Consider the following 21,480-nt stretch of genomic DNA (forward strand, 5'->3'; position numbering starts at 1 on the left):
AATACATTTCAATACAATATTCTCGGTGGGCCGAATTTGCCTGGGCCGAATTTACTTTGGGGCGAGTTTACTGGCAACCATGTAAAACATGTTTTTGTTTTGTTTTTTGAGCCATGACGACGTGAATATTTGATGGTGACGTCATAACGGACTGACATTGACAACTGAAAATATAGGGTAAATATAGCTCCTTTGACGAAATATCTGTACCATACTATAACTGTTGAGCCGGCTATTTTGAGGGTTCCAACCATCCCATATCGATATACGTCGGCTAAATCGGGTGGTAATTGTCCATAGGCTCATAAAATATGTTATTTGGAAAGTATTTACACAATTATGCCAAAATTTTACAACTTAAAAAACAGAATTTTTGTAAAGGCCTTTGTTTAAAGCATGTTTTAAAACACCGTTTGTAGCAATGCCTCTACTTTCCGAGAATAAAGATACACTAAGTGGCATTTTTACGATCAGACATATCTTTTATAAACGTTTATAAATCACGCAAGGTGTTATCACCGTATCCGACACCACTTCTCCGTGTTGCACTTCGACCAAACTACGGGCCTTGATGGGGGAGGGCGCCATACCATATTTTCTAAATCGGGATGTTCGAGTAAACAGAGGATAAGTATCGCCTTCCCGTATCAATGCTATCATTTTCATCCCATAACGCGGTCGAATGCTTATGCTGTAGAAAATGTATGCCTCTTGGGAAGCATCAATATGAATCCAGCTCTGCAGCTGCACCTTTCGCAAAACTCACTTTCCAACTTTTGACAGTTCATGAGAACGAATTACGATCGTTTTCACAACTACTTGCTTACTTGAGTAAATTTGAAGTCAGTCAACTCTACTTCCAGTAGTTTTAGGCTGCTTTTAAAAGGACTACTTCTACTCGTACTTAAGTAGAGTTTTTGCGTCTCCACTTCTACTTCAACTAAGCAGCTTTCTTGACTAATTTGACCACCTCTGGGTTACAGTACGTACGTAGTCCTTTGGTCTTGGCCTTTTTACTTTCTCGCTAGACGCGACACAAACTTCATCCCAATTATACGCCTTCCTTCCGTAAATAACGGCTTTCGCAGGCTAGACGCCGAATAATTGCCATTGAACTGAGCTTAGTAAGCTCAAAGTTGTCAGTCACTGCGACACATCTTTTTCTCGTGCAACTTTTATTGAAGTACTAAGGAAATGTAACTTGAACAATGAACATCGTGGGCATCAAAAAGCCGAAAAATATGATTGTTTATGACAAGCACGAATGCGCGCTCTTCGCATTCCTCACCGTAATTAGCACCTAGCATGAGCACGTGCAATAAACGAGTTGCCTCTTCGAACACGAATCGAGCATCTATTATGATCATGATGATTGAAGCGACTTGGACCAGAAGCATGATCTCGAGTAACGGAAATATACATCTTCGCAATAATGGGTTGTTTTACCAACGAAAAATATAGTTTCGATAATGCAAACCAAGAGAGCCTCGAAACCTCGATTGTTCGTAAATGGGCATCCAAAACGAGGTGCACAAAACTACGCAGGTTCGTTGAATCGACCCGTGGCATCGCCACAAAATGCAAAGAAATATCGATACTCCGGCGAATTTTTCGATTACGCGACCAATACAAGACAAGCCGCCGACGACATCAGTATTGTAAATATCGTTACAGTCGACGCAGCCGTCTTTTTCAAGCCGAACCATACATTTCGAGGGCGTACAACGTGACAACGAGGACACGCTGAGCTCCATTACAACAACACGATGCCAGAGTTGAGCTATATAGCAGTGGATGTGTTAAGCTTACATGGCGATTCGAATTCTATAGAATTACGTCTGGGCAAGTTTAGGGTTAACATATTCTGGAAATCGGAAGAGGATAGTTTTTCAAAATTTTCAGACCTACAATACTGGAGTAAAATCCGGAATAATCGTAAATTTTTCCAGACTTTGTGGTTGGTTGACTAGAAAAAAAGGTAAACTTCCCGGCTCAACTCGAAATACCCACCCGGACGTTAATTTAGTACTGATTTCCTATATCTCAGTCGAATTCTAACCTTTATTTTCAAAAAAGTGGATAAATTCTCTTAAAAGTGGACGTATGGTAACCCTAGGCTAGTTAGGCCATTGTAATGATTCGGGTTGATTTATTTTCTCGGTGCAAATATTATGCACCCTCACGCTAAGAGTGATATTTTATCAGTGACAAATACAGTTTCGATACTTAGTTCCCACCGTCAGACCCTGGAAATCTCGGTTGACCGTAACTCGACATCGGCAAACATCTCGTACAAGGCTACGAATATTCTGTCGTGATCGACCCTCACAATGGTCGCATTGCGTGCGAAATTGCTTTGATTCAGTAACACGAATTATTTTGAATGATCGCAACCGACATCATGTTCCTAATGGCCACAAAAACAACTATTTGAACAAGTCATTATTACTGTGATGACGCCACAATATGCCGTACTCAGAGGTGGTCACAGCCAGGCGCGAAGCCAGCCGAAAAATAACGGGGGGTCTATTTTTTTCGAATTTACTAATATAGCATCAATTCATTCGGGTTATGTCTGTGCGTGAAATGCCGATTATACAATCTTCACGTAGTGATGAGCTCAGGCGTATGACAAGATTGACAACGAGTCCGCAAGTGCTGTCAATTAGCGAGTCCCTGATCTCTAGTGAACAATTAATACGCGTATTGCGTAACCTCGGCGACTACTTGCGCGCAAGTCAACATGTCCGAGTTGTTATGGAATCTGTTTTATAATGGCACCGATTTCAGGTGGTTCAAACCTCTCTCATCTTGTATAACTCAAGCCTTAACACATATCTTCTGATGGTTGTGTTCAAGTATTAGCAGAAATCAGTTACGCATGTACGCACGCAATGCATACGTTCACGGACATTCGATGTCATACAGTTTCGCGATGTTACTCTTTAATCACAATCGCTAATCAGCATTGTCTCCAAGCTAACGAGAGATAGGAGCTAAAGCATGCTTGGGCCGAGACGCGATAGCTAGGCCAGCGATCATATTTTTCGTGGCAGACTTATTGCAGATGCGATTGTGTAGGCCAGCGAGGATATCGTGCGCGCCGGGCCAATGCAGATGCGATTGTGCATGCCAGCGATGATACAGTGCGCACTGGGCCTATAACAGATGCGATTTTTCAAGCCAGCGGAACCAGCTTGATGGAGACGAGACAAATCAGGCCAACGACGATCGCGCGGCAATCAATGACCTGTTTTCGCGATCATCTCAGCGGGAGACCGCGGCGCGTTACATTGTGCACAAACAGATCTCGCTAATTGACAACACGCTTCTCACTAATTGGCCGCAACACTGATGATAAGAGTTATTGAATTGCAACTGAATATTAGCGGCACAATGGTCATTTCAAAAGTAGTGCTCAGCTACGCGCAGCGTCTCATCGCGGCAAAATCGGCGGCAAGCATCAAGTAGCAGACAAAAATCAATCGCTCAATCTGTTAGCATTTGCCTAGCAGCGCATTCCTCTGGCGTGTCGCTCTCCGCGCTGCAGTATTCGTTGATGGCCTTCTTCAGTCTGCGGCACGTACGCTTCAGCTCTACGTTCTGCGCCTTCGCGGCCCTGAGAGATTTACGAACGCTGTGCAAACGAATCGCCAACGAGCTGTGTTTTTTACGCGATGTTTCGGTACACGCAGGATACACGTAAGTGTGGTCTCGGGATATGGCTTCGCAGTACTCTCGTTGGTCGGCAGTGATTTCACCGGAACATTCTGCATCCTGCGTGTTTTTGGGAGATGTGCGGTGAGGTGAACGTTCTTCGTCTGGCGCGTTATCGGCAGACGTGTCGTGGGGGGAACATTCGGTTTCTTGCGGTTTTTCTGAGGGCAAACTGAAGACTGTGATTTCCACCGATTCCATTTCCGTACCGGGTATTTGCTTATCCTGAAACACCGCAAATGTATCATCATTCAACACCAGATGCCGCAATCGCGTAAACCAAGGGTAACCAACACAAAATTGGTCAATTTTCCAGCTTGGTATACACCACCGGCCAAAACATAGCAACATCGAAAGACAAGGTTCTACGATACTCCTGCATTACTCAATACCAGGGTTGTAATGACTCGAGTCATGACTCGACTCGAGTCACGATTTTCTGATGGCTCGACTTGACTTGAGTCATTTTCTCAAAATACAGAAATGACTCGACTCGAGTCAATCTGTGTATTGACTCGACTTGGACTCGAACCAAGTGATATGACTCGAGACTGAGACGGCCAAGACCGACAATACATTGTAATTTCGAAAAACAGTAAAGTAACCACCATATTGGGTTTTCGTCTATTGGTACTGGTACTTTAAAATGTGACCAGAAACTGTTAAAAGTGAGGAAAATTAGTATATTTTAAATGCGAACCATTCGATATCACCAAATAGAGTTATAAAAGTGGATTTAAGAAGACTTTTACTGGAAACTGAGCAGTCAACACAATGACTTGGACTCGAGTCATATTACCATCACTCGGACTCGAACCTCCGCTCGATGACTTGGACTTGACTTGGTGATGAGTTGAAAATGACCCGACTTGACTCGAGTCAAAACTCTAAAAGTGAGATTGACTTCAATGACTTGTGACTTGGTTACAACCAGAGGTGGTCAAAGTAGTCAAGAAATCTACTCAAGTAGAAGTAGGAGTACCGACGAAAAAATATACTCAAGTACGAGTAGAAGTACTTCTTCCATTAGCAACCTGAAACTACTTGAAGTAGAAGTAGAATTGACTGACTTTAAAAGTACTCAAGTAAGTAAGTAGTTATGAAAACGATCCTAATTCGTTCACATGGATTGTAAAAAGGTGCAAATTGAGCTTTGCGATAGGTGACAAGCTTGATTCATATTGATGCATACCAACAGGTATCCAATTTTCGATAGCATAAGTATTCGTCCACATCATAGGATGAAAATGATAGTATTGATATGGAAATGCGATGCTAATCCTCTGTTTTCTCGAACAGCACGTTTTAGAAAATAGCATGGTATGGCGCCATTCCCCATATTATAAGGCCCGTAGTTTAGTCGAAGAGCAATACGGAGAAGTTGTATAGGATACGGTGTAAACACTTTGCGAGATTAGTGAACGTTAATAAAAACTATGGTGGACCGTAAAAATGCCATATTGTGTAGCTTTATTTCCAGAAATTAAAGGCATTACTACACTTGCTTTTATAATTCAACATGTCTGTTATCCAGACAAAAGAACTGATAATAATTATAACTCAAAGTATATGATACTGGGAATTGAAATCTAAATATAAATACTACTTCTAAAAGTAGAACATGTATTTCATGTTTTTAGTCCAGAAAGTTTCAAAGGTGGTATGCTAAAACAGCTCTAAAACTAAAATAAATTCAGAGTCCACTTTTCCAGATTTGGACACGCCATGGAAATGGACATGGTAGATTACGATATGACAAGTAATAAATGCTAGATTGCGAAACATAAGTTTCAAGCGTTATGCTGAGCCATATATACTGTGATGAACTATTGGATATTGACGAAGGGCGACAATGTGGTGTGAACGGAACCACGCCAACCACCTAAATTATATTCACCGATACTCTCGTAAAATCATACTGGTCACTCCGTATCCCGCACTGCGCGCGACGAAAATTCTGGGCTTTACTAAACTTTTATGCAAATTAAATGTTGATACTCCGTGAAAACAGCCCCGAAATTCCTCAGGCTATCTTCCTGATTGGAAAATTGAACTACTTCTACTTGACAAACTGAAAATAGCGAAAAGTAAGTAAGTAGATCACAAAATATTACGAAGTAGAAGTAGAAGTAGCGAAAATCAGATCTACTTGAGTAAGTACCAGAAGTAGAGGAAAACTACTTGAGTACTTCGAAAAAGTAGAAGTACTTCGTTACTGACCACCTCTGGTTACAACCCTGCTCAAGACACCGCTTCCATAACATGTTTTTGTCCGTTAGATATCTTTGTGATCTACATGCGGCACACGAGTTGGTAAGCCTGGTATAAACCAATGTTTCCTAACCTGGGTTCCATGGCCGAGTTTTAGGGGGGGTCATGAAAGGTCAATGTTAAAACTGCAACTATAAAACTACAGATCGGAGCAGCGATCGACCCGTGGCGTTACGCCATTTACGGTAGACACATATTTCAGCTTGCTGTGCAGAATGATTCGAGAATTATAATCCAAATGCAGTAGTAATCGTAACGATTCAAGTCGGGTTAGTGAGTGACAATTTATTTGAGTACAAAAATTACACGCTCCTGACCACTAAGAGTTGATTTATCGGCAAGAATTATAGTTTCGATACTTATTTCCGAGAAAAGTTTGCTTCACTTAACAAAACTATAAAACACGACCTCAGTGGTATGCGAAACCATCAAGTAAGATAAAGAAGACAAGATAACTTTGTTGTAAAAATGTACATGTCTCGGTTAATTCCTTAGAGTCGACAGCGTGCAGCCTACCTAGCGCGAATAAGTACGTGCTCTTCACTGCGACAGACATGCCTTCTTTCAAACAAGCCACGAGTGACCGCTTTTGCTTAACTAATTCGATCGATACTATCAATACATGGTAGAGCTTCTCACCCTAAATACGTAGTCTGACACTCTCTCAGATTTTTCTTGCAGTTTTGAAACTTGAAGCGAAATTTATGGGAAAAACCCGCCGATTAGCCTAATGACATGTCAAACTTACATAAAAAGTACATATTTGAACTTTCCCCACCGCTCCTAAATAAAGCGCAAATAAAGCGAACCTCTTCCAAGGGCCGTGAAACAACAGCTTTGCGCTTGAACCGTACAGGAACCGCACATAACCGCAGTGAAACGTATGTGCTGCCGCGATAAATATCTCTTTCCTTGAAATGGTCCGAACAGATCCGGCTACGGTCGGTGGGATACCAGCCTCCCCTCCCGATGTTCCTAACCCAAAGTCGTTTCATCATCGGTTCGGCAGGAAATCTGAACGAAACATTCAAGATTTCGACTCAATCATCGTCAGAGGCTAGTCAAAGCAGTCAGCTTCGGTGCTCAAGCTATAGTAACAGTAACTAGGATTGACCCTAAACGGTTCAAGTACACAAATCTGAATAGAGTACTAAAATTATTCAGGTCTTTATCTTTTAAGTGGTAATTTATCAACGGCCATTATACTTACGATATCATTTCCCACCGAAGAAGCCCTGAAACCCAACGACATACAAACTAAGTATTGCCAAGCTACGCGTTTCTCGACCTGGGGTCCGTGAAGCATTGTCAGGGGGTCCGCGAAACCTCCAAATTTGCAAAATGGTCGACGACCTGATTTTCATTTTTATTTAAATCGGAGAAATCACGAAGCACTTTCGCTTCATAACTGCCAAAACTCAAGGACTCACATGAACAGAATGGCCGTCTGAGTGCCAAATTGCCAACAGCCTACTTGTACCAACATATTGCTGTTTAGGAATGTTGTGTTGGGATTTTGGAAAAAAATTGTTTGCACAGATCCATTTTCTCTTTTGATGTACATGACTGCTATTCCAGAAAACTTCAAGACGAGCTGCTAGATAGAAATGACTACGCTAAACGTTATATTGGTCCATGTATGTTGCGATCATAGCCAAAGGTGTCGTCGGAATCGTTATGAGTTATTATTACATTCGCCGCCACCTATAAGTGCGGAAACGGATTTTCGGCACTCATTCTTTTCGACACAAGGCCGTGAATTTCAAGAAATGCAGCTACAATTTTGCCGTTTTTCATCACTAGCCTCTATCCTACAGTTAATATTTGCACAAGACAGATGATGGTTGCAGGATAATAGGGGTCAATTTTAACTAAGACTTGGGGGTCCACGGGGGTCCGTGACGGTTCAAAAGGGGTCCGCGAAGACAAAAAGGCTGAGAACCACTGTGATATATGATGGGGATTATATTGATGATGGTTGCATAATAGGGGTCAATTTGAACCAAGACTTGGGGGTCCACGGGGGTCCGTGACGGTTCAAAAGGGGTCAACGAAGACAAAAAGGTTGAGAACGTCTGTGATATATAATGGGCATTATATTCTTTGTGGTCGAATAAAAGGCACATATTTGAACTTTTCACATCATTTAATACTGTCGTGACGTCCTGATGAGTGCTGTTCGAATACTCGACAGAAAGTGCAATACTCGTTTCAGAATCAAATCAGTGAGGCGCTTGATTTTGCCCAGCTTTACCCACGAGACCTTGAACGATCCCCAGAACTGAGACTGCAATTTCAGCTTGTGAAAACCGCAAACTTTGAGATTAACACCGATAAAACGTTACCTGTGGAAAGACCGTGGGTGCTTTCGTTTCTCTTCGCTTTCTTCGTCCGAGCTACCTTCGCTGTCGCTACGTTCCTTCATAGTCCCCGAAAACCTTTTATTGCAACCGTAGGCGCAGCATACCTGCGGAATAAACGCACATGGAAATATCCCGAATGGGAACGGTGCGAACAGGAATATCCATAGCATATTGATCACTAGGTTAATTCTATATTAGCAGTCAGTGTTAATTCTCGAGTTGAAGTGAGAGAAACACCGTGAATTTTCACTTGATCGCAAGTAGAAGCAGCAATTTCCAAGACAAGATTCCACATGATTGATTTTAGACAGCAATCAATTTCGATTTAATACATCACTAACGGATCATAATAAAAACTGATAGAAACAACTATTCCTACGGCTATGAAGCAGTGCTGGGAACAAGTTACTACAGTCGAGTCATTGCGCAATTAGCTTCGAGTGAAGTCAGGTCACTCGATTTTTGTAGGTTACTCGAGTCAAGTCAAGGCAAGTCACAAGTCAAGTCACAAGTCAATCCCAGACAAATTGAATTTTCAAAATTTGAGGCACAATTTAAAGTCTTTGCATTTTGTTAGCTGTTTGAAATACATTAACATGAGCACTGCACGAGTAGTCTATCTACAGATCAGATAAACATTGCTGCTAGACTACTTTACTATAAGCCTACTACAACGCAAGCTGCAAGCTCTGATGACTTCGTTTGCAGTCTAATAATGAAGACTGAATGAAAACGCACAATCATTGAATGACTGGTTGCTCTAATAGGTGACACAATCCGAACGTACGCAAGATGCAGAGATTCAGTCGGCATCGATTTGTCGATGACTTGAAATTGACCTATCAAATTAGCTCCGAGTCACGAGTCAATTCACATTTCTGAAACGTCGAGTCAAGTCAACTCATTTTAGCAAAGTGAATCAAGTCAAGTTATAAGAAAAAGTTGACTCGAGTCATCCCAACACTGGTACAAAGTGCTCATAACAGAGAAAATAGGCCTAGGTGCGACTAATATCAATCTCACATGGCTTTCATTATTACAAAATATTTGGAGAGCTTCTTGGAGGTGCCGTACCGAACTTCAATGTACAATTGAATAGTATATTCATATTGAAATGAACCCGACACTCGTCGGGGGTAATCGTCAACAACTGGCAAAGAAAATTGTGTATAAACAGTCGTATAACAAAATACGACTTCACCAGCGTGAAATTTCGCATAAGAGAGCGTTCAAGGTACTATTTTTAGATGGTACACAAACTCCTTTCGTTGACACGTTACAATATACAAATCCAATATACTTAAAACATCTGAACAACCGTTCCTGAAATTCCGAACATCGGCTACACACCTTATCGATACCTCCTCCGTTCATTACTTTGAATCTGCTGGGGAGCCCGCTTCTGGAAATCTTGCCGGAATTGCTCTTTCTGATGATGTGAAACTCCTGGAAATGGTCCGAGCATATCCGGTCCGATAGGCCGGGTTGCCAGTTCGTTCTGCGCATTTGCGACAACCACAGCGACCTGGTGGCGGGGTCTCTCGGAAACCTGACGACGAGATCCGCACACGTGACTCAGGCTCTTGAAGTTTCGAGAAAACACTACTATACGAAACCACGGCTCAGGGGCTCACGGGCAACAGGTCTCGGCACAGTGACTCGATGATTGACTTTAACGATTAGTAGGGCAAGTTTTTGCAACTTTTGGAACTTTTTTTTACAGCTTCCGGCAGCTTCCTAAATACTCGTAAGATACGTAGAATGCTGTTTTAAGCTGTTTGAAGGAATCTTATAGTGCAACATTTTGCAACTTTTGTCCATTTTTTGTTCATGCAACTTTTTGCAACATTGTGCAACTTTTTCGATTTTTCATGAATGAATTTTTGATTTTGGTGAAATACACGGCCAAATTCGACCGAAATACCGTAAATCAGCACTGAAGAAACGCTCTTACGGGTATTTCGGGGGCTGAGCCGGGAAGTTTACCTTTATTTTTTAGTCAACCGAGCAAAATGTGGTCTTTTAGTGCAACTTTTGTGAAAAAATAAATGCAACTTTTCGCGGATTTAACTGCAACAAAAACTTGCCCTAATGATTAGAGTTGAACAGTGCAATTCAATCCTTGTCAAGTACTCAATCTTAACATTTCATGCAGCTAAAGAACTGTCGTTTCGATACTTGTGCAAATCTTTTGGCAAATCTTCAACCCTTGGCTTTGTCACAATGCGTTATGTCATAATAATTGCAGACAAATGAAGTTGCACTGGCGATATTTCATATGTAGTCGAATGGAAGGCACATATATACGTCTGCAGGGTCGTAATGACTCGAGTCATGACTCGGCTAGCGATTTTCAGATGACTCGACTTGGACTCGAGTAATAGCGCACGACTCGAACCGGGTCATATGACTCGAGACTCAGATGGCAATGACCGGCATTTCATTGAAACTTCGAAGAACAGTAAAGTAACCGCACTATTTGGATTTCGTCCATTGGCACTGGTACTTGAAAATGCGGCCAGAAACTGTTAAAAGCGAGGGAAATTCGCGTATTATAAATGCGAACCATTCGATATCACCAAACAGAGTTACAAAAAGTGGATTCAACAAGACTTTAACAGGAAACTGAGCAATAAACACAATGACTTGGACTCGGACATGACTCGATTCAAAACTATCAAAGTGGGATTGACTTGTGGGATTGACTCGGAGCCTTGTGACTTGGTTACAACCCTGTATGTCTGCTTTCAAGGTTTTCCAAACGCGTAATCATTAATACCCAGAATCTTGCCTCAGAATGGAATCACCTAGGTACCGGCACTCGATTTTGCCCGGGCCTGCTCATTACCAAATATGGAGTAAAACAGCACTTCTACTTCTTCAGAGTACTCAAGTAGGTTCGCCTACTCGAAGTTCTTACTCAAGTGGTAGGCCTGCCGTTTCAGCAGTTTTCAGCACCCTGCAAGGCAATCGTCGCAATATAGTCCATCGAACGCTACATATTTTCCATCCAATGCATTCACATATTCACGGCTGCATCAACACAGGCAGAGTTGGACGAATAGAAAATTTCCAGCCTTTTTCAAGATCAGAATTGTAGCTACAGTATTTTTTCACCAAGCTCGGCTCGTTTCGCACTATACAGTTTCCCTGGAGCATGTTCAGGAAAATCAGAAACTAGATTAGAAAAAGAATTAGAACCTAGAAATATTTCACAAATTAGATTTGAATCACATTACCGGCATCACAATTATCTAGTTATTAAAATCTGATACTAATACTCTTACGGGTGAAAATATCTCGGGACTGTTCTTTTTAGAGCGCTCTCTTCATCTGAGCTACCGTCGCTGTCACTTCTACTGCAGTCGTCATTCCTAGAAGTCTTGCTACATCCGATTGCAGAACAAGTATAGGTCGGCTGGAAAGAAAAGTAGATAGTCATGTTTCAGTAATTATTAAAACTTCCAAAATCTTTGAGAAATATTGCGTAGTGTGCCCTGTTTGCATCGTTCCCCAGTTCAACACGCCACAATTTCGAACACATTTTCAGATAGTTACAAGGCGCAACGAGAGAGAGCAGATTTTATGTCTACGTAGGCCTGCATATAAGCACCAAGTCTCTGAGATTGCAGTCAATGTCGTAATATGAAAACTATGAAATCTGATTTTGGTGAGATAACAGCTCACCCAAAATCTTCGTAGAGCAGGAAGATCATTTTGCGAGTATGGTCAGTAAAAACAGGAAACAATATTCTTGTCACTAGCGGAATGTTATAGGCCTAGTTTTACCGATAATATTTTACAAGGAACATGAATAATATCGAGCCACTAGATTCTGGAAACTACATATATTCGGTATCAAATAGCTTAAGACCATTTTTCAAATTTTCGGGATCCATTTTTCAAATTGATAGAATGGCCATGACTTGACCGTGTTCGTCACATTGTTTCAAAGCTAACAACGGCCTAAATGTGTAAAATGAACAACCTACGTTGAATCCACAACAACGATATAGGCCAGGGGTGTCAAACTCAAATTGCTCGCGGGCCGGACCATTGAAACGATTGAAATTCCATATCCTTCATTTTTTCTTGAATACTCAATTATTAAGCCTACACAATAATATATTACATAATAACGAATCACAGGGTTCTACTCTAGCAACACCTTTAATAGCAAACAATGGAAGTAGCAAAATTGAGATTACGGGACTCGGTTAAATGCGGTGATACAAACTGCAAAAACAGTAGCTTCAAGGACGATATACCTCATATGCGAGCGTTATGGGGAATACCAGAGATATATATTGAAGCTGGTTCATTAATATTATATCGCGATTCAAGCTTCTCCGTTCTGTTAAGTCATAAGCGAAATTCCGAGTGCGTCCACAGATATTTGAATTATATTTTTGTGTAACAATTATATCCTCCATGTAACCTGCAAATGCAGGTTTCTCACTATGGCGGTTTCACTTCTGTGAATACTTTTCGGTCCATTTTTCCGTAAAACTCGGAATTGAGTGCGCATTTTTGCTTTCCCGGAATTGTACGTAAATGATGGCTTTTCCTTGCTGATGGCGACTAGAGTGTACCCACAAAACCTCTGCCGGAGGGTCATAATGTGACCTATGAACGATTGAACAAACATACTCGACATTTGCTATCTTGAGGGATTATTTGATTATTAGGGTTGTGCAAAAAAAAAAACTTTTCCTTCAGATTTCACTGGCTACTTGATAAAATTGTAAGGTTGGTTAAAAAAAAAACGCTGCACACCAACTTTGGCGCCATTCCCACCAGTAGAAACAACATTCGTGCAGTTCAAAGTTTTGAATTTATCATTAAAAATCAAAAAAATAAAATTTTTATATAATTTTTCTGCCGACCCCATAAAATTGTTAGGCTGTCAGTAGAAATGATGCACACCAAATTTGGCTCCATTCCAACCACAAGAAGCAAAGTTATTGCAGTAGAAAAATTTTGATTTGAATAAAATAGTATTTACGGCGACCAACTCTTTCTCTATTTATTAAAAAATCATGGAATTAGAAATTTTTCTACTGCAATAACTTCGCTTCTACTGGTTGGAATGGAGTCAAAGTTGGCGTGCAGCGTTTTTTTTTTCACCATCCTAACAATTTTATCAAGTAGCCAGTGAAATCTGAAGGAAAAGTTTTTTTTTTGAACAGCCCTATTGATTATAATACTTCATGCAAAAAATCTCAACATAATTTGTAAGAAATGTGCTGGATAAAACAGCCATTTTTCAAAATAGCTTCGCGGGCCGGATGAAATGGCCGTATTACATATATTAGATATATACTTCTCATTATTACCTGACTTGCTTTGGCAACTGCTTGAGCGGTACCGTTAACTGTTGTTGGATCGCCATTCGATCCTGGAGGAGCTTCCCACTTTGCGCATTCAACGCAGCATATTGCGGATCCCTGGCGATATGCGGCTTTCAATCGAAGACGACTTATTTGAAAGAGACAAAATCCAGACGGAATGAACGACGTACCTATGGTGAAACACCGTGCCGATCTGAAGATTTGTTTCGTTGCCACCCTGTCCCCGCGCCATTCTGGGATAGGATGAAGTACGCATCCCAGCTGTAACGTTGACAAGCCTTCACAGATTTTAATCCGTTCATAATCCCCTGTGAATGGAAGGTATCGCAAAGTAGTCATCAACGGATATACGAATACGAGGCTAATATGCGATACATTTAGTGCGGTACTAGTTACAAATTGCAATTGCGCTGACTTACGATTGAAACACTCACCGATAGGTACTTTACCATGAATTAAATATACACAGGTTTACGACATCTACAAGGCTCGAGCATATATTGCTTGATAAGCATCGGTGGCAGACACGCGTATTTACGACTAAAAACTCACTTAGAAACTCATCCAGCGGCCGGATACGTAAGCTCGTGATGCACAGCTGATCAACTGGAACCGCCCAGCCATAGAAAGACGCATGGCACATCCAACCTTGCTCATCAAACTTTAGTCTGAATTTTATCAAACATATTTATCTGTTATTAGTCCGAGCTCTGAGGTTATCAATAACAAAGCACTAATAGGGGACCTTGTTAGTTTTTTTTCTCTTTCCAGTACTCACTGAAGTGGAAAAGATTTCAGACCACTCCCAATCCTTCAGTTTTCAAGCTAAAAAAGTTTGAGAACCACTGACATAGATGGTCAGATTCTGGTGATCTGGTAGAATAACCATGCAGAGTCCATATAAAAGTCAGGACTGGCCGACGAAACATCAATAAAATGGTCACTTTACTATTCTTCGAAGTTACAATGGAATGTCTGTCTCGGAAGTCGTAGTCTTGAGTCATGCACAATGACTTGAGTAGAACTTGAGTCAATACACAAATTGACAGGAGTAGAGTCACTGTATGCATTTAAAAAATGACTCGAGTCATTACATCCCTGACCCTGGGTATCGTACATATTAATAGTTATACCGTATTTCTGGCACAATTTCAGTAGGTTGATTCAGCTCCATAACCAGCACGTCTTCCTTTTCATAAAATACCCAGTTTCCTGAAACATAGGTTACATATTGATGAATCTGGTGCGCACGTTATTGATGACTAAATGTGGGGGCTAAATCTATTATCATGAATGGTGATTATAAAGATTCAGGTCGTTTTTATCGCGCATCACATTCAGCCATCGTATCCAGTAATTCGTATTATCAGTGTTACGCGCTGCTAAGCTGCCAGCAAGAAGCGTATCGCCATTTAGCACAACAGCCATCGATCTCCTGCTGAGTTGGATTGCGTTCGTAAGCGAGCAAAATTAAGTCATTAAGTCCTCGCAAATTTATCGCGTCAATCACAGGCCTGAGCAATTGCATATACAACACGCCATGTGCGCAAGACGTAATCGCTGGCCTAAACACTAGTCGCATCTCCAACAGGCCTAGTGCGCACGACATAATTGTTGGCCTGAGGAATCGCATCTGTAATAGGCCTCGTGCGCAAGATGTCGCTGGCCTGAACTATCGGGTAGCGGGCCTCGCAGGCTTTGACGGCTGCTATCTATTATCTTTAGGAGACAATGCAGTTGAGTGTATAATGATTAGCGATCATTATGTCATGATTGTTCAAATGTTCAACAGTGACATCACAGAACAGAATCACATCGAACACTAAAAAATAACTATTCATGTACTGCGAAATGCGAATGCAGGGTGCGTACTGCGTACTATACATGGGTAGCCTACGGGCTTTTTCCCATAATTTACACACCATTTTAAGGGTGCGTATTATACATGGGGGCACACTATATTCGGAAAATTACGGTAAGCTACTATTTATTTTTTAAATAGTAGCCTACTGTAAACCTCATGAAATTATTCAGTTGTCTATGGATACAATTCCTACCTATAGAAATCAAGTTATACAAGATTACAATTAACGTAATTTTCCATGTATAATGCGCAAAATTTTACCGATTTTTTGCCCTAAAATAGGGGGGTGCGTATTATAAAAAAAAATCCCTCGATCAAAAACTTGAAATCACACCTTTCTTCATGTTTGTTTAAATCGCGCATCACCTCTAGCCATTGGGCCCCGTAATTTGTATTATAGAGTGTAACGCGCTGCCAAATAGCGAAGCCTGTTGCCAATTAACAAAAAGCGTGTTTCTAATTAACGAGAGTCGTCTGCAAAACACGCGATCTTGCCGAGTTGGTTTGCCGTCTGTACGCGAGCGAAATTAGGTCGCTGATTGCTACAAGCGTGCGCGGCAAACCTTGTTGATTCATCGCGTCAACGAGTGGCCTCAACAATCGCATACACATTACACAAGAGGCCATGTGCGCAAGATATATTCGCTTGCGTAATCAGTCGCATCTCCAACAGGACTGGTGCGCCCGACATAGCCGTTGGCCTGAGCAATCGCATCTGTAATTGTAATAGGCCACGTCCGCAAGATGTCGTGTGTCGCTAGCCTGAGCTATCGCGTCGCCGACCTCACAGGCTTTGGCTACTATCTACACTCGTTTAGAGACAATGCCGTTAATTGTATTATGATTAGCGATCATTATGTCACGATTGTTCGACAATGACATCGCAAAGAACATGGGTACAGGCTTTTTCCCAAAATATACACGTCATTTTAAGAGTGCGTATTATCAGGGTTGTAATGACTCGAGTCATGACTCGACTCGAGTCCGACTCGAGTCACGGTTTTTTGATGACTCGACTTGACTCGAGTCATTTTTTCAAAATACGGAAATGACTCGACTCGAGTCAATCTGTGTATTGACTCGACTTGGACTCGAGTCATTGCGCATGACTCGAACCAAGTCATTGACTCGAGACTCAGACGGCCAAAACCGACATTTCATTGTAATTCCGAAGCCAACACACTATTAAGATTTCGTCTGTTGGTACTGGTACTTGAATATGCAACCAGAAACTGCTAAAAGTGAGGAAAATTGGTATATTATAAATGCGAAACATCCGATATCACCAAACAGAGTTATAAAAAGTGAGCTTACCAGGACTTTAACTGGAAACTGAGCAGTCTATACAATGACTTGGACTCGGACTCGAGTCATAATTCCATGACTCGGACTCGACCCTCTGCTCGCTGACTTGGACTCGGACTTGGTGGTGAATTGAAATGACTCGACTTGACTCGAGTTAAAACTATAAAACTGAGATTGACTTGTGACTCGGAGCCATGTGACTTGGTTACAACCCTGCGTATTATACATGGGGGCGCACTATATTCGGAAAATTATGGTAATAATTATGGGTTTTGCCCCTGGTCAAGCTATTTTTTCAAATTTATTTATAATGTCAACTGCAATAACATTCCTTTTACAGGTTGGAATTGAGTAAAAGTTGTTAATGTATGCATCATCCTTTTAGACCACTGAACAGAACGATTTTATGAGCGGGACGGTAAAATTTGAAAAATTTTATTTTAATATTTTATAATTAATTCAAAAATTTCAATTGGCTCTCTTGGAATGGAGCTAAACTTGGAGCACAGCGTTTTTTAGGCAACCTAACCCTAACAACTCATTCATTGAATCCCTAGAATCCGAAAAAAAGGTATTTTCGTACAGCCCGATTTGCCCGAACCCCCATGTCTTCGCCACCGCCCACCGGTAGCCTATATATTTTTAAACAAATCAGATCCTAATTTCCCCACCAATTCTGCTTGTACTGGAGTAGAGTCTCGCCGGACTGTTCCTTCTGAAGTATTATTATCCACAACTAGCAGGCACATCATTATAATCACAAAACAATTGAAGAAACGTGCTACAAACCCTTTGCTTGAGCAGACAACTTGTCCACGGACTTCCATATTTCAAAACGACGGGAGTGATATAGCTTCGGTTTGATCTTCAGCCGTTCACAATTTAAAATCACCGAATATATATCGCGGGTTTTCTCCACGTTATGAAATGGAACGGCACCGACTCTGAGCTTTGGGAATTGCCGACCGGGTAAGAGGATGAGGTCACTCATGTGAAAATGACAATCGCATATCATTGCACTGCAAGTAAATGAATAGAAAAATATGTTAAGAAACGCTTCACAACAATTACCGTACCAGTAGTATCTATATAAATCCAGCCCAAGTTCATGAACTTAACTGATTTACGTAAATATTCATTGATTTCTCACTGATTTAATGGGCTAAAGAAAGGCTGTTTCGAGGGGAGAGCGAACGCACATTTACTCCAGCAGATATCATGCGTCCCAAAACACGTCCATCAGGGTCGTAATGACTAGGGCTGGGCACAATGATTCGAGTACTCGAATCTGAATCGAGTATTAATTTTAATGATTCGAGTCGAGTAGTAAAATACATATTTTTCGAGTACTGAAATTATGCGCTCCTCGCAAATGAGAGTTAATTTACTAACGAGAATTATAATTTTGATACTATTTTCCTCGGAGGAAGCATTAAAAACTTAATTGGCCGTGTCGCAGAATACGAGACATAGTACAAAAGCTACGAACGTTACTGGAAATAACACATTTCCTAAGTCATAATCATACCACAACATTGTCAAGAAGTGCAATGAAGTTGGTATGGTCGAAAAAATACCAAAGTATTTTTAATGTGACGGATAACAGGCATTATGCTCCTTGTGCTGGCGTAAAAGGTACATATTTGAACCTTGACACAGTACGTTCTGTTGTGACGTCATAACCAGTGATACTCGAATACTCGACTCGAAGCGTAATACGTGATTCAGAATCGAATCACTCAAGTGCTCGATTTTGCCCAGCCCTAGTAATGACTCGAGTCCCGATTTTCTGTTGACTTGAATCGAGTCATTTTATCAAAATATGTCGATGACAAGAGACTTAGACGGCCAAGACCGACATTTCATTTAATTCGGATAAATACCGTAGTGAAGTAACTACACTATTGGTATTTCGTTTATTGGTAATAGCAGGCCTACTTGAAAATGCGATCAGTAACTGTTGAAATTGAGGAAAATTAGTAGCCTATATTGGACATCACCAAACAGTCTTATAAAAAGCGTACGTAAGAAAACTGAACTCAAAACTGAGCAGGCAACGCAATGCCTTGGACCTCAGTCCTAATACCATGACTCGGACTCTACCATCTGGTCGCTGACTTGGACTCAGACTTGACCCGGTTGTGAGTTGAAAATGACTCGAATCGACTAGAGTCAAAACGATTAAAGTGAGATTGACTTGTGACTCGGAGCAATATAATTTGGTTACAACCCCCAACTTTACAAGTTACATTACAAGGTATATTATAATGGTGGGGCATAGGGAGATAACTAAGTATAGACCGTGATCTACAAAACACAAATGCTTGCGAGCTAGCCTATGTTACAAAACATAAAACACCCATGTCGCGAGGAGGGTTGGTTCGATTTGTTTGAAATAAGGTCAGTTTTGTTTGAAATAACGTCAGTCTCGTGTTTAAATTGAGGATAGTCATGTTTGAAATAAGGTGAGTCGCTATATTCACTATAAGGTCAGTGGCAGCGTACCAACATATCCGAGGCATGATGTAATGTCCCAGTGGTAACCCAGTCCCAGACATGATGTCGAACACGCCCCAGACACGATGTCTGAGTGCCAACACAGCTCAAACACACCCCAGACACCATGTCCTAATCGCAGTATACTGCAACTGACCTTATACCGGTACCTAGTGAATACAGCGACTGACCTTATTTCAAACATGAGACTGACCTTATTTCAAACAAAATTGACCTTATTTCAAACAAATCGAACCAACCCTGGAGCATGTCGCTTTAGGTCATTTGATTTCTGTTATCCCAACGATTACTGCTGCATTATGATGTTGATTTAGTGTAGAAATATTCGAATCCATATGTACAATAAAACTATTCATGTAGCCTACATGTAATTTTCGGCACTTCTTCGATAGTAGGTATAGGTAGACATCGAACAATGTTCACCATGATCACCAATGAATGTTTCACATGAGCACGTCAAAATTTATAAACGTCAAAATAAATTGTTTTTGCTTTTATAGAGACCGATATCAGAGTTGGGAGATGGCTAGGGTCAAAGTTGGGTTTAGGGTTTCCCAAGGTTAGGGTTGGAGGTGAGGGATAAGGGTTGAAGGGGGGATATTGGGGTTGGAGGTGGGTTAGGGTCAAAGTTGGGGTATCACAAGATTAGGGTTGGCCGGTTGGGGGATATTAGAGTTGGAGGTGGGCTAGGGTCTCCTAAGATTAGCGATGGAGGTAGGCCTGTTTGGAATCAGTGTCCTGTGCTCACACTATATTTAATTTTTTAATTATTTTTTATTAAATTACTTCAAGTTGGAAAATCGTCGCTGCTCACCTGATATATCAGGCAAAAAGGCCAGCGATTCCAATCAGGGAGGTGGGGGGATATTAGGGTTGGAGGTGGGGGATATTAGGGTTGAAGGTATCCCAAGATTAGGGTTGGGGGATAGTAGGGTTGGAGGTGGGTTAGGGTATCCTAAGATTAGGATTCACAAGTGTTTCATAAATAAATAAACATATGCAAACTGAAAAGAAATTTCCCTATATATTTTACATACCTTTCTTTCCAGAGTTGCATTCTGATGGTATCCTCCTCGTCATGACCTCGCAAGCGAAGAATAAAATCATGAAGCGACTGCCTGTGTTTTCTTTCAACCTGATTTTTTGCCAGATCGGGCCGACGAATGATGAAAAACGACCGCTGCACGCCTACACTTTTCGCTTTCCTGCCATACCAGGGACATCCAGGAACAGCACAGCGAGAACCACTTCCAAATGACATGCCGAAAGGCACAGCCAAGCTACATAAACGAACTATCCTGAACTTTCGACCAGGTGCATTGAGCTGAGTAGCACGAGTCCAGTTCTGCTCATGCGTGAAGGTATATGCAGCTAAGTGTTGAGGTGGAGAGAGCTCAGTGATAAAACGTCCTGGAAAAAAAATTATTCATCACAGTATCAAACGGCTTATTCAGGTATAATGATAATGTTATGCACTCAAAAAACACAAAATAGTGAGCCATGCATATATATGGCTATGAGAATAATCGCCAAAGCACCTTGTGCACGAAAATAAGGACTGAGACTTATCTTAAAACCGATATATGCACACTAATCTGCCGGATTAAACTCTATTACGAATAGCTGCGAAGTGTACTTGATTTCTGGCCATATCTCAATATCTCCGCATGCCGTATCTGCATTATCGGCGATACCTGCGATATCGTCGATATCGTAGTGTGCCCACCTGACCATTAGCAAAAGCGAGGCGCCATATGCATATTGCATATCTGCTGCTCATTTTGCCAACGGAGCATTATTGAGCGCTTTTTCGCGAGTCTGGCGCAAAGTGGATCGGATTTATTGCTAAATTTGTATTACGTTAGTACCAGATTGATAATTGGGGGTCCATTTTCGTTCTAGCTGCACCCTGAACGAAATTAGAAATCGATGATTTGTATATAAGCTTTTAAGTTTTGAATATAGACTTTATAGACACAAAATATGACGTCGCCAGCTATGAAATGAGATCTCAAAGAGGAGAGCGTTCAATGTTCTATTTTAAGATGGTACAAGAACTCCTTTTGTAGACAAAGCTAGGGCTGATGTATTT

General features: G+C 41.2%; 1 protein-coding gene across 1 annotated transcript; it reads right to left on the minus strand.

Annotated features, from left to right (window-relative positions):
* Window positions 1-1,158: 1,158 nt before the first annotated feature.
* LOC145438784 (uncharacterized) lies at window positions 1,159-21,057 on the minus strand. Its single transcript, XM_080316131.1, has 11 exons — window positions 20,426-21,057; window positions 17,661-17,890; window positions 14,836-14,914; window positions 14,255-14,370; window positions 13,873-14,010; window positions 13,688-13,812; window positions 11,639-11,769; window positions 9,702-9,900; window positions 8,334-8,455; window positions 6,798-7,002; window positions 1,159-3,942 (listed from the first exon to the last, which is right to left on the minus strand). The coding sequence occupies exons 1-11, from the start codon at window positions 20,647-20,649 to the stop codon at window positions 3,490-3,492; spliced, it is 2,022 nt and encodes a 673-aa protein (XP_080172257.1). The 5' UTR covers window positions 20,650-21,057; the 3' UTR covers window positions 1,159-3,489.
* Window positions 21,058-21,480: the final 423 nt, after the last annotated feature.

Source organism: Botryllus schlosseri, chromosome 5, assembly GCF_051294905.1.
Source record: "Botryllus schlosseri isolate E-star chromosome 5, Bs_hap1, whole genome shotgun sequence".
Classification (NCBI taxonomy): domain Eukaryota; kingdom Metazoa; phylum Chordata; class Ascidiacea; order Stolidobranchia; family Styelidae; genus Botryllus; species Botryllus schlosseri.

Bases quoted from the DNA above. Each gene is read 5' to 3' on its own strand.
- LOC145438784 (XM_080316131.1), bottom strand. From the start codon at position 20,649: ATGTCATTTGGAAGTGGTTCTCGCTGTGCTGTTCCTGGATGTCCCTGG. The intron at 11,770-13,687 runs GTAATAATGAGA...TTTTCTTTCCAG, and splicing joins CAGTTGCCAAAGCAAGTCAG to CCGACCTATACTTGTTCTGC. The intron at 3,943-6,797 runs GTTCGCTTTATT...GCGGTGTTTCAG, and splicing joins TTTCACGGCCCTTGGAAGAG to GATAAGCAAATACCCGGTAC.